This window comes from Pseudorasbora parva, chromosome 4 (genome assembly GCF_024679245.1).
Source record: "Pseudorasbora parva isolate DD20220531a chromosome 4, ASM2467924v1, whole genome shotgun sequence".
Classification (NCBI taxonomy): Eukaryota; Metazoa; Chordata; class Actinopteri; order Cypriniformes; family Gobionidae; genus Pseudorasbora; species Pseudorasbora parva.
In genome coordinates, this window is record NC_090175.1 from 25,604,895 (window position 1) to 25,617,472 (window position 12,578).

Below are 12,578 nucleotides of genomic sequence, written 5' to 3' on the forward strand. Positions count from 1 at the left end.
TCTTATCTATGTATCTTAAACTAGTAAGCTGCACACCTGCTCAGCATGATAATAAGAAATGTTTCTTGAGCACCAAATCTGCAAATTATAATGATTTCTGAATGATAATGTGACACTGAAGACTAGAGTAATGATGCTATAAATTCAGATTGCCATCACAGGAACACATTACATTTTAAAATGTATTAAAATGGAAAACTTTTTTTTTTTTTTAAATCAATCTTGGTGAGCTTAAGAGACTTCTTTCAAAAACAAATCTTACAAAACCCAAACATTTAAATGCAGAATAAAATATATGCTGCATTATCTAAATGGTATGTGAAAGAGGATGCAATATTTAACAATATCATTTTTTTTTTTTTTTTTAATTAAAAAAAGTAAAGTCCAAGGCACTCAGTCAGATGTAAACGAAGGAGAAGGAAATAATTAAAAGCTTTTATTAGGTATGGCTTAAGTCATTTTTAAAATACAAATACAAGAGCCAACATGTCAGGGTTTTTCCTCTCCATGTAGCCTACAGTAAAGGAGTTTTTTTTTTTTTTTTTTTTTTTTTTTTTTTGCCCTTTACGTTGGTTTCCCCAATCCTGTAGACCTGATTGCCTCATTGGGTTATTTGATTGTATTAGGCCTCTTTGTGTTGCTTTGCCCTGATGAAGACCATTGTTGGTTGAAACATGTTGGCTCTTTAAACATGACTTAAGCCATACCTAATAAAGGCTTTTTAATTATTTCCTTTTTCTTTGTTTACATCTGACTGAGTGCCTTGGACCTGCCTTTTTTGTGTCATTGGACTTTTCCCTTTCCCAAGAGCACCTAAGACTCCACCTGAGCGCTGGGTCATACCTCTTGCAGTTAATTTAACAATATTTCTTGTAAATAGTGTTATGCTACAAGACCTCAATAAGTTGCAGACTAAATCTACAATTTTTAGTCTAGTGGTCATCATAAGCCCCATTTGCACGGGATTCGTGTTATCTAGGGACCTCTGGGGATTTGTAATAATTGCAGAGACTGTCTGTGATCTTAATCCCGTGCGAATCGGCCATGTCTGTAATTTGTAAAGTAAAAATTCCCCAGCAAATTACCTACCATATTTCGCCACACACCGAGGTCCTGTGATAATAGTAGTGCCGTGCGAATCGACATCTCTGTGATTTGGCCAGGATTAGGCGGATCGTATATAATTTTTGCAAGTTTTTTTTCCTTCCTGTGAGCATTTCTATCTTTATCTTTCACAAAGAATAAAGTCTGCATTCATAATGCGCACCGTTATGAATTGCCGTGCAGCCGCACGATTATACTTTCACTTTAGAATGAGTATCAATTTGGGAGTAAACTGATTGAATGGTGTGTTTAATACTAACATCAATACTGTTCTTAATGAAGAACAGAACAGTACAGTACAATGACAAGCTTGTTTAAATAGGCACTTTTACATTTAGTTTTGAAACTGAATCTTCCGCTGTATATTTTCAGCTTCTCACTTGTGATAAATGAAATCTGATTCCTGCCGCTGGTCTGAGCTCAGTTCATGGCGTCTGTTCTCTAACTGAACGAAATTAATTGTATTTATTACTATAAAATAATCAAAACGATATCGATGCCTGTTTAGTCAGTAAAGTCGAGTAAAATCACAGGCTTTGCTTATCCCGTGCGAATGTGCCACGCAAAACTCAGATGTGGGGGAGTAATTTCTAAATCACAGAGGTCCCTAGATAATACTAATCCCGTGCAAATAGTGCTTTTGAAATAAATACTGTTCATTTGTAAAAAAATAAATAAATAGCAAATAGACATATTGGGTATTCCATGAAACATGGTTCATACTGTGTTAATGTGTACGGTATACATGCAGCATAGTATGGTGGTATGCTATTCCGAACCTTTCAGTATCCTGCTGCCAACCTCCTTTTAAATGTAGTCAAATCAGGGAAAGGGCAGAGCAAATGCTGTCTTGTTTCTGACATTGAACTCTGACACTGGCATGTGGTGCCTGTAGGCTGCTCAGTGGCAGGCGGATGTGTTCGAGGTGCGATCAGCCTCTAGGGAAGGGAGCTGCCATGGTCATCGATTCCCTGGAGCTCTGCTTTCACATTGGTTGCTTCAAGGTGAGACTAGAGGTCACCTGAAACTGAGAGCAAGCGGGCCCTCTGTGGATCTGTTGCACCTAGCCTGGGTTTTTAACCTTCATCATCTGGGGCAACAGGAGCTCATTAGCCACATAACATCAATAAATTTTTCTGTTTTGCTGTAGGCAATTAGATTACAAGCATGCAAGCAAATTAATAATGGGGTCGGTTTCTATCTTAAACCCCAGTTTTGAATCAAAGAATGGATTATGTAAGATCACCAAATCATTTCAAAACTGCTTTAACTCTGATCTCAGTCCAGCCTGTTTTCTGATTGCCTCATTGCCAATTAACTTAAACACTATACAAAATAAACACTCCTTCTGGCTAACCTCAGCACAACCAATTACAGGCTAACCTGACCAGAACCCTGCCAGTCACTGAACACACAGGCTTTCCCAGTCACAAAACTACCGTATTTTCCGGAATATACTTTTTTCTTTTTTTTTAATCAATTAAAAAATGTTAATATTTATATTCTAAAATTACTTGTGTAGTTTTTGTGTTGTTAAGTGAGGGAAACCAAAATGTTGTATTTTATTTATTATAGTTTTAAATGCTGTTGTATTTATTTGTATATCACATTATTTTCTGAATGTGACTACTTTTTTTTTTTTTACAAATTATAATGCTTTTATAGTCTGGTGAGATTTATTTTCCGGAAAATAAGGTATTTGCTTTTATCTTTAGTCTCTTGCACTCCTTCTAATGATGTTTGTCCCTTTTAGATTTCTGTATCTGGTTGCAGGGGTTATTTTGTTTACGGTAATCAGTAACTGCTTGTTTCTTCACTGCAGCACAGGACAGTTACACCACTGCTTCAACAGCTTTGACAACAACCACAAAAAAAATCACCTTTTCAAATTTAGCTATGGTGGAGGATCTGTTCACACTGACCCAATACTTGGCATTTCCTGATTTGGGAGGCTTTGGGGGACTCTCTTGCTTTTCTGCATACTCATGGGAAGGAAAGGGTTATATCTTCTCATCTTGATGTGTGTCCAGACTCACTGTTTCTTGTCGATCTTGCAGTGTGTCAGCTGCAGGACTGACCTTGGGAGAGGGGCTGAGTCCGGAGCTCAGGTCAGAGTCAGACACGGACAGCTCTTCTGTAACACCTGCTACAGCAGAATCAGAGGTAAGAAACCAACATATTTTACACATGTATCCATACTAGGATCATGCTATCAAGAATGCTAGTTTGCAGACTACTTAATTCCTGGAGGAAATTACACTAACTTTTTGTAACATGACCACAATAATTTAGCAGTGTTAGTAAACTACTAACTGTCAGAGCTGTATACAGTGCATGGTGGTTAATTTCTGAATCCGTGTTCTGAACAAATCAGATTAACCAATGATTCAATGGACCATAAAGAGAACCATTTACTTCAATCCTTAATGAATCAGCTGTTTGCACTAATCGAAGGAAACACTCTGACTTAAGACATTTACTATCACCTACTGGCAGTTTTAGCTTCTAATTTAGCGTATAATTTATTAATATATATATATATAAATTATACGCTAAATTAATATTTATTATATATATATAATATTTATTATATATATATATATATATATATATATATATATATATATATATATATATATATATATATATATATATATATATATATATATATATATATATATATATAATATTTATTATATAATATTTATTATATATATATATATATATTTTTATATATATATATATTTCCATATTATTAAAAACAATTATTTCAAGTTATAGTTCACCCAACACTATTTCTTTCTGAAGTAACTTTTGGTAATGTTTAAAAAAAAAATATATATATATTTTTTTTTTTTACAATAATAACTAAGCTATCTTTTGGGGGGTAATTTCTCAGCCAAATTTTTTGTGTGATTAATTAGATTAATCGCTATGTTGTGTGTAATGTATTATATTCTCAATTATAATTATTACTTTATTTTTATTATATTATTAGGTTTTTTTTCCAGGCATCCTTTAGCTAGCGTTACATATGATCATGCTTTATTAAAGGGTTAGCTCACACAAAAATGAAAATAATTTAATTAATTACTAACTCTCATGTCGTTGGACACCCGTAACACCTTTGTTCATCTTCAGAACACAAATGAAGATATTTTTGTTAAAAGCTGATGGCTGAGAAAGGCTTCAGAAAGGCCTCCATTGACATTCAGTACATTTCCACTGACCCACTCACAAGACCCATAAAAGGCACTAAAGACGTTACGAAGTCCATCTCACTACAGTGGCTGTGCAATCATTTTACAATGTGACAAATAGTTATTGTGCACACACAAATCTAAATAACGACTTTATCCATTAAGTTATTAACGTGAACTTCATGCATGCGCGAGAATATGACGCAGCTCCACTGTTCAATACATGACCCGGCAGAGGAGGAGCGCCGCTATTGCGTGAGTTCCAGGTGAGTTCACGTCAGAGACCTACAAGGAAGACAATAACTTGGCAGATAAAGTCATTATTTAGATTTTTTTTGCGCACAAAAACTATTCTCGTCGCTTGGTAAAATTATTGTACAGCCACTGTAGTGAGATTGACTTTGTAACGAAATCCTAAGGAACATTTAGTGCCTTTCATGGGTCTTGTGAGTGGGTCAGTGGAAATGTACTGAATACCAATGGAGGCCTTTCTGAAGCCTTTCTCAGCCATCAGCTTTCAACAAAAATATCTTCATTTGTATTCCGAAGATGAACGAAGGTGTTACAGGTGTCCAACGACATTAGGGTGAGTAATTAATGACATCATTTTCATTTTTGGATGAAATAATTTTGATTTTGATTTATTTAAAACTAACACTTTAAATAAAAAAGTAACATACTATAATTCAAGTGCTATTTAACCATTCAAGTGCAATAAAGAGCACAAAAAAGAACTGAAATCTGCAAAGGCTCTCTGTGAACAAACACCCAAACCACACAAACAAAATGCCGCTTCAGACAGCACGGCAGCACTGCATTGAGTTCTCTTTCACGCTGTTATTCTTTATTGCCTGTTGGGTTAGGGTTAGTATCCTTGTCACAAGTTAAAAAGTGTTAAATGAACATAGTTGTGCGAAAATAGGATGCATGTCAGATCCACATCATGTCTTAAAGTAACAGCAGCCTTATAATAAACCAGCTGCTGTCTGTGTCATTATGTTAATCAAAGATAAAATAACTCACTGAATCACTTTTGTAGCTTTTAATAAGCATGAACCTATATTCAATTTATAATTTATGGGGTGTTTGATTTATTCCATTTCTGTATATTTACCTATTAGATATGCCTCAATCTTAAAGCACTGCTTACAAAGTTACATAGGTCAAAAAACAAAACAAAACAAAAAGGTCTGGTCTGACTGGACCAGTAAAAAACAACTTTCGCGTTGAGCTCTTCTATATTAAAGGCACAGCTGAATTGGACATTTATTGCAATGTATTTTTGTGAAAAAAATGTTTTTTTTTTAGCTAGAATATCATAAATATCAGTATCGGTACTGATATCAGTGGTTCATAGTGCTTAGTAAAAAAAAGTCAGTTTTTTTTCTACAGTATTTTTGCCGATTCTGGTGTGATTAATCGTGATTTAATTGCAGAAAATCGTTTGACACCACTAAATATATTAAAATTAAATTATACATGTATTATTTTATACATTTATTATATTATTGTTTAAGGTCTTATTAATAGTTTTGGGTCAGTACAATGTTTTGAATGTCTTGTACTTACCCAACACTACATTTATAAAAACGGTAATGATGTGATATATTAGAAATTTTATATACAATTTAAATTAACATTACATTGTAAAAATGTTTAACAATAGAACATTTATTTCTGTGATGTCAAAGCTTAACTTAGTCTTCAGTGTCACATAATCCTTCAGAAATCATTCTAATATGCTAGTTTGATTTTCCAAAAAAAACATTTCTTAATATTAAACTGTTGAAAGCAGTATCTATATACATGTTTTACTTATATAAGGTCATTTTTACTGTATAATTTAAACACCTAAGACATTTTTCAAGATTTTTCACATAGATCCACCTAGGTTATCTGTGAATAATGACTTACATTTCAGTGTTGCTCTTAGCTGAATCTTTCAAAATGCTTTGGTATCCTGACATTTGGTCATGAAACACTTTTAAATCAATGGTATTTGATGTTTTTGACATGACTTGTATGCATATTTTGATCCTCAGCTCAGTTACATTCACAAATAGAGGGCTCTCAGTGAAACCTGCTAGCTCTGCAGCATATTTTGAATGACTGAATGATAATGCAATATTAAACCCACAGGTGGAGCGCAGAGTTGAATTGGTTAAGAGCAACACTATGCTAACTGAAAGACTATGCATTTTCTCTTAGTCTGTTCCTCCATCTCCAAGTGACCTGAATGAGTTGCAACAGATCGAAGAGGAGTGTACCACGGAGACGGCCTCAGGAATCACAACTATTAGTACAACCTAACCACTGCAGCTAGCTTTATCCACTGTTTACTTTCACAGCTTTGACTATAAATACATAGAGACTGATATTTCTATGATTCTTCTCATAATATGACCGCTACATAGTGAAGAGTTAGAACATGTTAGTTTTTGATCACTGCTGAAACCCCTGAGGTTGTTTCTGTCATGCATTCCATGTAGCAAGTAATAACATGTCTAATCTGTTTTATGACTCCTAAGAACCTTTTTGTATGTTCTTTTTTTGAATTCCTTTTTGAGAACTAATTTGTATAGCATATATGAACTTCTCTCATGTGTTTTAATATACACTTTCCTCTCATAATTATTTAATAAATGTTCTAGCACACTTTATTTGGTAATGAATCACTTTTTTTCCCCCTCTTATTGGTAGAACTCACACAGTGGTAATGGTGGAGGGAATGGGATGTAAAGGTTAAGACATTGTTCTGTATCACTTAATTAAGAGAAATCTAATGATAAACTTTTACAAAAGCTGCTTAACAATAGTTAATAGTGCAAATTATTTCGGCTTACAGATTTTGAAATGCTGTCCAGTAGGTGGCACTCTGGGTGTAACTGGCATCAATCTGTTTTTCCGTTTAATATTTGCTCGGTTCTGCCAATGAGATGGTTTGCAAATAGAGGTTGTATGGCATGTAATTGTAAGATCAAATTACCTGGGATAGTTCTTTCCAAGCCCCTACGCTAGACGCTTCTGTTTTAATTTTACGTGGGATTTCAGTCCCTCTCCCTGTATGTCATAGCTATAACTGGCTAACCAAATTAAATTAAGTGTTGTCATGGAAATAAAGCTTGATTTTAAATACAAATTATGGAATGAAACTAATTTCACTGAAGCCCTTTTTTCCTGCAGCCTGTTTTCATCTATATGTATTATCTCTTCATATCCTGAAACGGATACATACTTCATTCCTTATTTGGGTCATTTAAGAGTTGCTGTAGAGTATCACCAGACTTTTCAGCTTCCTGTCATTAACTTGCTCTCACGTTCATCTCCATTCCTACCACTGTAAGCTCATTATCAATGACTCTACAGTGCAGACAGTACTTATGAGCCGTCTGGAGTGTTGGCATAACAGCTTCCAGCGTTGCTTTATACTAAATTTCACGTTTTTCATTGAAAACTTGTATGGCCAAGCACTCCGGTTGGTTGTGGTGGAAAAACCACCCAATATTTAAACAAGGAACATCATCTCCAATGGTGGGAATGTGGTGTTGTTCTTCTGTTTTCTGCATATCTATACTGAACTGGAGAGTGAAGCACTGTTTTGTGGGTGATCTGTTCCTTTAAAAGTCTGATGTGGCTTTAATTAACCCCCAAAAGATTATTCTATCTTTTATTTACTCAACCTTATGTCTTTACAAACTAGTAGGACTTTGTTATCCCTTTAAAGGATTTAAATTTCCAAAAATGAAAATTAGCCCATGATTGACTCCCCCCTCAAGTCATCGTAGGTGTAGATGACGGAGTTATAGTAAAGTCCTGGTTAATCCAAGCTCTATAATGGCAGAAATTGTTGCCGTTATTGAAGTCCAAAGACTGCATCTGCCCATCAAATAACTGCTTCACACGGCTCTGGGGGGTTAATAAAGGCTGTCTGAAGTGAATTTTTGTGTAAGTGTTTGTGTTTAAGTAAAATATCCATATAAAAAATTATAAAGTTCCGCTGATCGCCTATTGTGGAAAAATTGTTGAAAGCGCTTCTCGCAGTTCAAAATATTTACAAGTCAAAGTCTTACAAGTCAAAATACTTCCAAGTCTGACAAGCTTAACTGGTAACGTAAGCATTTTGAAATGCAGGGGTACTTTCATCACTTTTCATACATTGTATACAGGTGGTGATCGGCCAAGAATTTACTTTATAAAGTTTTAAATATGGATTTTTTTTTAACACCAACTCTATTTCCTTTAGAAGTCTTTATTAATCAATTTAAAAAAAATGAAATAAAGCATATTTTATCTTTTGGAGTTTGGAAGGGTTCAGTTTGAGCAGATGTTTTATGCCATCATCACTGTCCTTCTCAGAGCTCATTTCCTAGTAAATTCAGCATCTGGTGGATATTTGTATTTTTAAACATTATTCTCAAAACTATAATTGATCATCAAAATCATTATTTTTCAGATGAAAGTGACACTAATATTTGTGTTTAGTACTTGCTCTGGCATTGTAAGTTAAGCTCGTGATACTCCTATTCTTTTGTTTTCTGACTGCGGTATGAAATGTCACTTCATCATATTTTTAAGACATGGCCACTTTATGGAGAATATGAATATCACTTTTTCAGTCAAAGATTAAATTTTGCAGAAAAAAAATGCTTGCACTGTTACACATCTCGGGTCTTTAGTGTCCCTATCTTTACAAAAAAAATCATGGGAAAATTTATCATTTATTTTTTTAGTATTCTCCTTTCTAGTCTGGGACAGGAAAGGAGGGTAGCAAAAAGTTGTGGGGAGAGGATGAGAGAACTGCAATCTCCAGGTCCCAGGACATACACACATGGCTCACTGACACCAGGTTCAAAATAACAAGATTTATTAAATTAACAATGAGCATTAACAAACAGGACTTCAGGAGGGGAGAGGCCAAAACAACAAACAAAACATTCTTACTAAAGATTAAGGATAACTTACCTACCAAAAATGAATGAAAGAAAAGGCAGAAACAAATTAACTCCCTTACTACACAAAAACAGGAGAAAAGGTGGGTCTTAAAGCAAAAGGCACCCACCTTACAGTGAGAACATTAAGGAAACAAAAGTAGAATGCTGATGTTCACAGATAGCTCACATTGACTTACACTGCTCAGATTGAGTTAAGGTTTAGGAGTGCAAACATTAGCTGTAACACGTAACAGCTCACCTTGCTCTACTGGTTATACACAACTTAGCGGAGACACTTCACAGCTCTTTACCTGACACTACAAAACACTATACACCATATAAGCACACAACAGCACTGGGACCAGAAGATGGTAGTCTCTCCCACAGAGGAAAAACCTCAGTCTCTCTCGCTGACTGGAATTCTCTGGGTTCCTTTGTTCTCCACTTAACGATCTGGAACAGGATTCAGGTGGCACTCATGAGCCTGTCAAGCAGACAGTAGGAGGAGCAAGAGCAACAGAACACAAAAGCACAGGACACAGAATCCACACAAATTTAGAAAAGAAAATAAATCCCTTCGTCCCTATGGACGTAACACTTTTTGTTATCGTTTATAATGAGTTTTAATGAGGTGAAGTTTTAATGAATTTCCTGGGGTCTATTTGTATTTTATTTTTGTATAATTAAATGTGGATGGGGTGCACTGTGGGGGAAAAAAGCGTAATATTTGCCCATACCAATTGCTTTGTAGGAAGAGCAAATTAGAAATGAATCACTAAGCATCTAACAATAGCTCTGTCACATTTGTGAGAGAATTATAGCAATGACTGATGTGAACAAATTCTTTTAAGTCAGATTTTTAAAAATGCATCTGTTGATGCAGTGTTCCTAAATTAGACTAACTAATTGAATGAATAAAACGTATGTTTTTGAGTTGATTTTACTAAACAGTTTAATTTCTGTCTGTTCCTCACATAAAGCCATTGTATGGATTTGGAATAAAACTCACAAGCTTTGAATATCTTCAAGCTTGAAGGCGCCAATTGCCATTATGTAAAAAAATACCACATTTCTTGTAATTTTTTTCTTTTTTTCTATGAATAAATGAAATTTCTATGAATGAATTTTCTATGAATTTAATCATATGGATTTGGAACAAAACGAGAATGTTTCATATTTGCATAACTGTGATAAGAAAATGCTGTTTTGATGAACATATGGTGCTCTTCCGTCCCTCTTCGTAAAAAAAACAAACAAACAAAAAAAAAACGCTTCCCTCAGTAGTGCGTTCTTCCCAGAATTGTTATGGAAGTCATGACCTTAGTGCGCTAGCCGCAAGGATTCACATCACCCATAAAGCACAGCATTCCGCTCATGCATGCAATCAAGTCTCAGATGTGTCCTCTTGCTTCGTTTGCCAGTGACGCTCAGTTCGTGCAATCTGAGCTTTATATCTGCTGGCTGAGGTCAACAGAGTCCCACTGAGAGACCAAGGAACAATTGGTATCATTCTTCAACTGATTTAAATGTACCCAAATAACCCTGGAATTAAATTTTGTATATGGGGGATATAAAAGCCAGCCTGGGTCAGATGATACTAAACAAAAGAAGGCCACTCAAATCGAATAAAGTCTTTTACAATGGACCCTGCCACAGATTTTTTTTCTCTCTCTCTCTCTCTGTCTGCAAAAGTCTCCCTATTTATTAGCATAACCTATTTTATCCTTGTTTTTATTTATTCACGTTGACATTTAATCTCTCTATCTGTTGTGCTCAAGACCTGTATATTTTACCATTCCCTTCAGCTATCATGGCCTTTTTAAGGGCATGGTAGCACTTCAGTGACTTTATACGGGAATGCAGCGAGTTTTAATTTATTTATCTTATTCTTTGCCGTCATGGCAGATCTAGGGCTTTCCCACCAAACCCCTTAAGTAGCATAAGGGTTCTCAGACAAATATAGGATGTTTTGCTTTACCTTGCAAAGCGTATCAGCAAAACAAGAAGCAGCCTGGGAACAGCGTTTCAGAAAATAGAGGATGGTTTGGAAAATAGGCTACCTCCCACCAGTCTGTGCATATTGTGGTTGTTCTACGTATCACTTGGATATCTATTAGAGGAAAGTCTGAATCCACATTCATTTGTAGATTACTGTACCACAGAGCAGGGAAATGTTACATTGAGTGAATGATTTGGTCTCGGCAATCACTTTCCTGTTACTGTTTTTGTGCCTTTTGTTAAGAGAGTATTCCTGGAAATCCATGTAAAACTGCATTGCCTATGTGGAAAAATACACATTACTGACTTTCCCATAGTGAATGGAAATTCTGGACACTCCTTAAACTAAACATGTGCAGTTACAAATAATGATGAGTGACTGTTAATAGTTTAAATTCAAAGAAATGTCCTGTGGGTTAAACACCGTTTCACATGGCAGTTTTTCTTTTTTATTCAGTCTTCTTTTTTTTTCTTTTTTTTAGCCTGACAAGCCAGACCCACATCAAGATGTTTGGTCTGGAAACTCACCATTGACAGGGTTCAATCCGAGGGGCGGGATAAACAGTTGTCTTTCAAACTCCCTCTGCACGCGATTGGATAGCGCTACAACCAACCAGAGCAATGAAGAAGGTGCAGCGGAGCTAGTTGATAGGTTTAACTTTTGATGTATCCGGTCGGCAAAACTCCGAACACATCTTCCTTTCTTAAGAATGAATTTAGTGCCATTCTTTACTCAAAGAAAAGCTTGAAGGGTTAATTCATTCAAACAAAACAAAAAATTGTTCATCAATTACTCATCTTCATGCCGTTCGTCACCCGTCAGTCCTTTGTTTTTCTTCGTAACACAAATGAAGATATTCTTGTTGAAATCCAATAGCTCAGAAAGGGCTCCATTGACACCAACGTCATTTCCTCTCTCATGACCCATAAAAGGCACTAAAGACGTCGCTACAAAGTCCATCTCACTACAGTGGTTCTACAATCATTTTATGAAGCGACGAGAATAGCTTTTGTGTGCATAAAAACTAAATAACGACTTGTATAGTGATGGGCCGATTTCAAAACAAAGCTTCCTAAAGCATCGGAGCTTAATAAATCACACAAGATCACACAAGATGACCTGTTCAAAACTGTTCAATTCACCTGTTCAATTCATTATTCGGATTGTGTGTCAAACTCCTGAAATCACGTGACTTTGGCGATCCGAATCATGAATCGATACACTGATTCATAACTGTTCGAAGCTTTGTTTTGAAATCGGCCCATCATACAAGTCTTTTTTGTTTTGTTTTTTTGCGCACAAAAGCTATTCTCGTCGCTTCATAAAATTATTGTTCTGTCTCTG

The 12,578-nt window shown here is 35.4% G+C and overlaps 1 protein-coding gene across 1 annotated transcript in view; it reads left to right on the forward strand.

Moving 5' to 3' along the window:
* The window catches only part of lmo7b (LIM domain 7b), a 62,974-nt gene extending 55,539 nt beyond the window's left edge, over positions 1-7,435 (forward strand). The window contains exons 28-30 of the mRNA XM_067441396.1: positions 2,000-2,108; positions 3,162-3,267; positions 6,513-7,435. Coding sequence (XP_067297497.1) covers positions 2,000-2,108; positions 3,162-3,267; positions 6,513-6,535 — 238 coding nt within the window. The 3' untranslated portion in view covers positions 6,536-7,435. The remainder of the gene's footprint in view (positions 1-1,999; positions 2,109-3,161; positions 3,268-6,512) is intronic.
* The last annotated feature ends 5,143 nt before the right edge of the window (positions 7,436-12,578 follow it).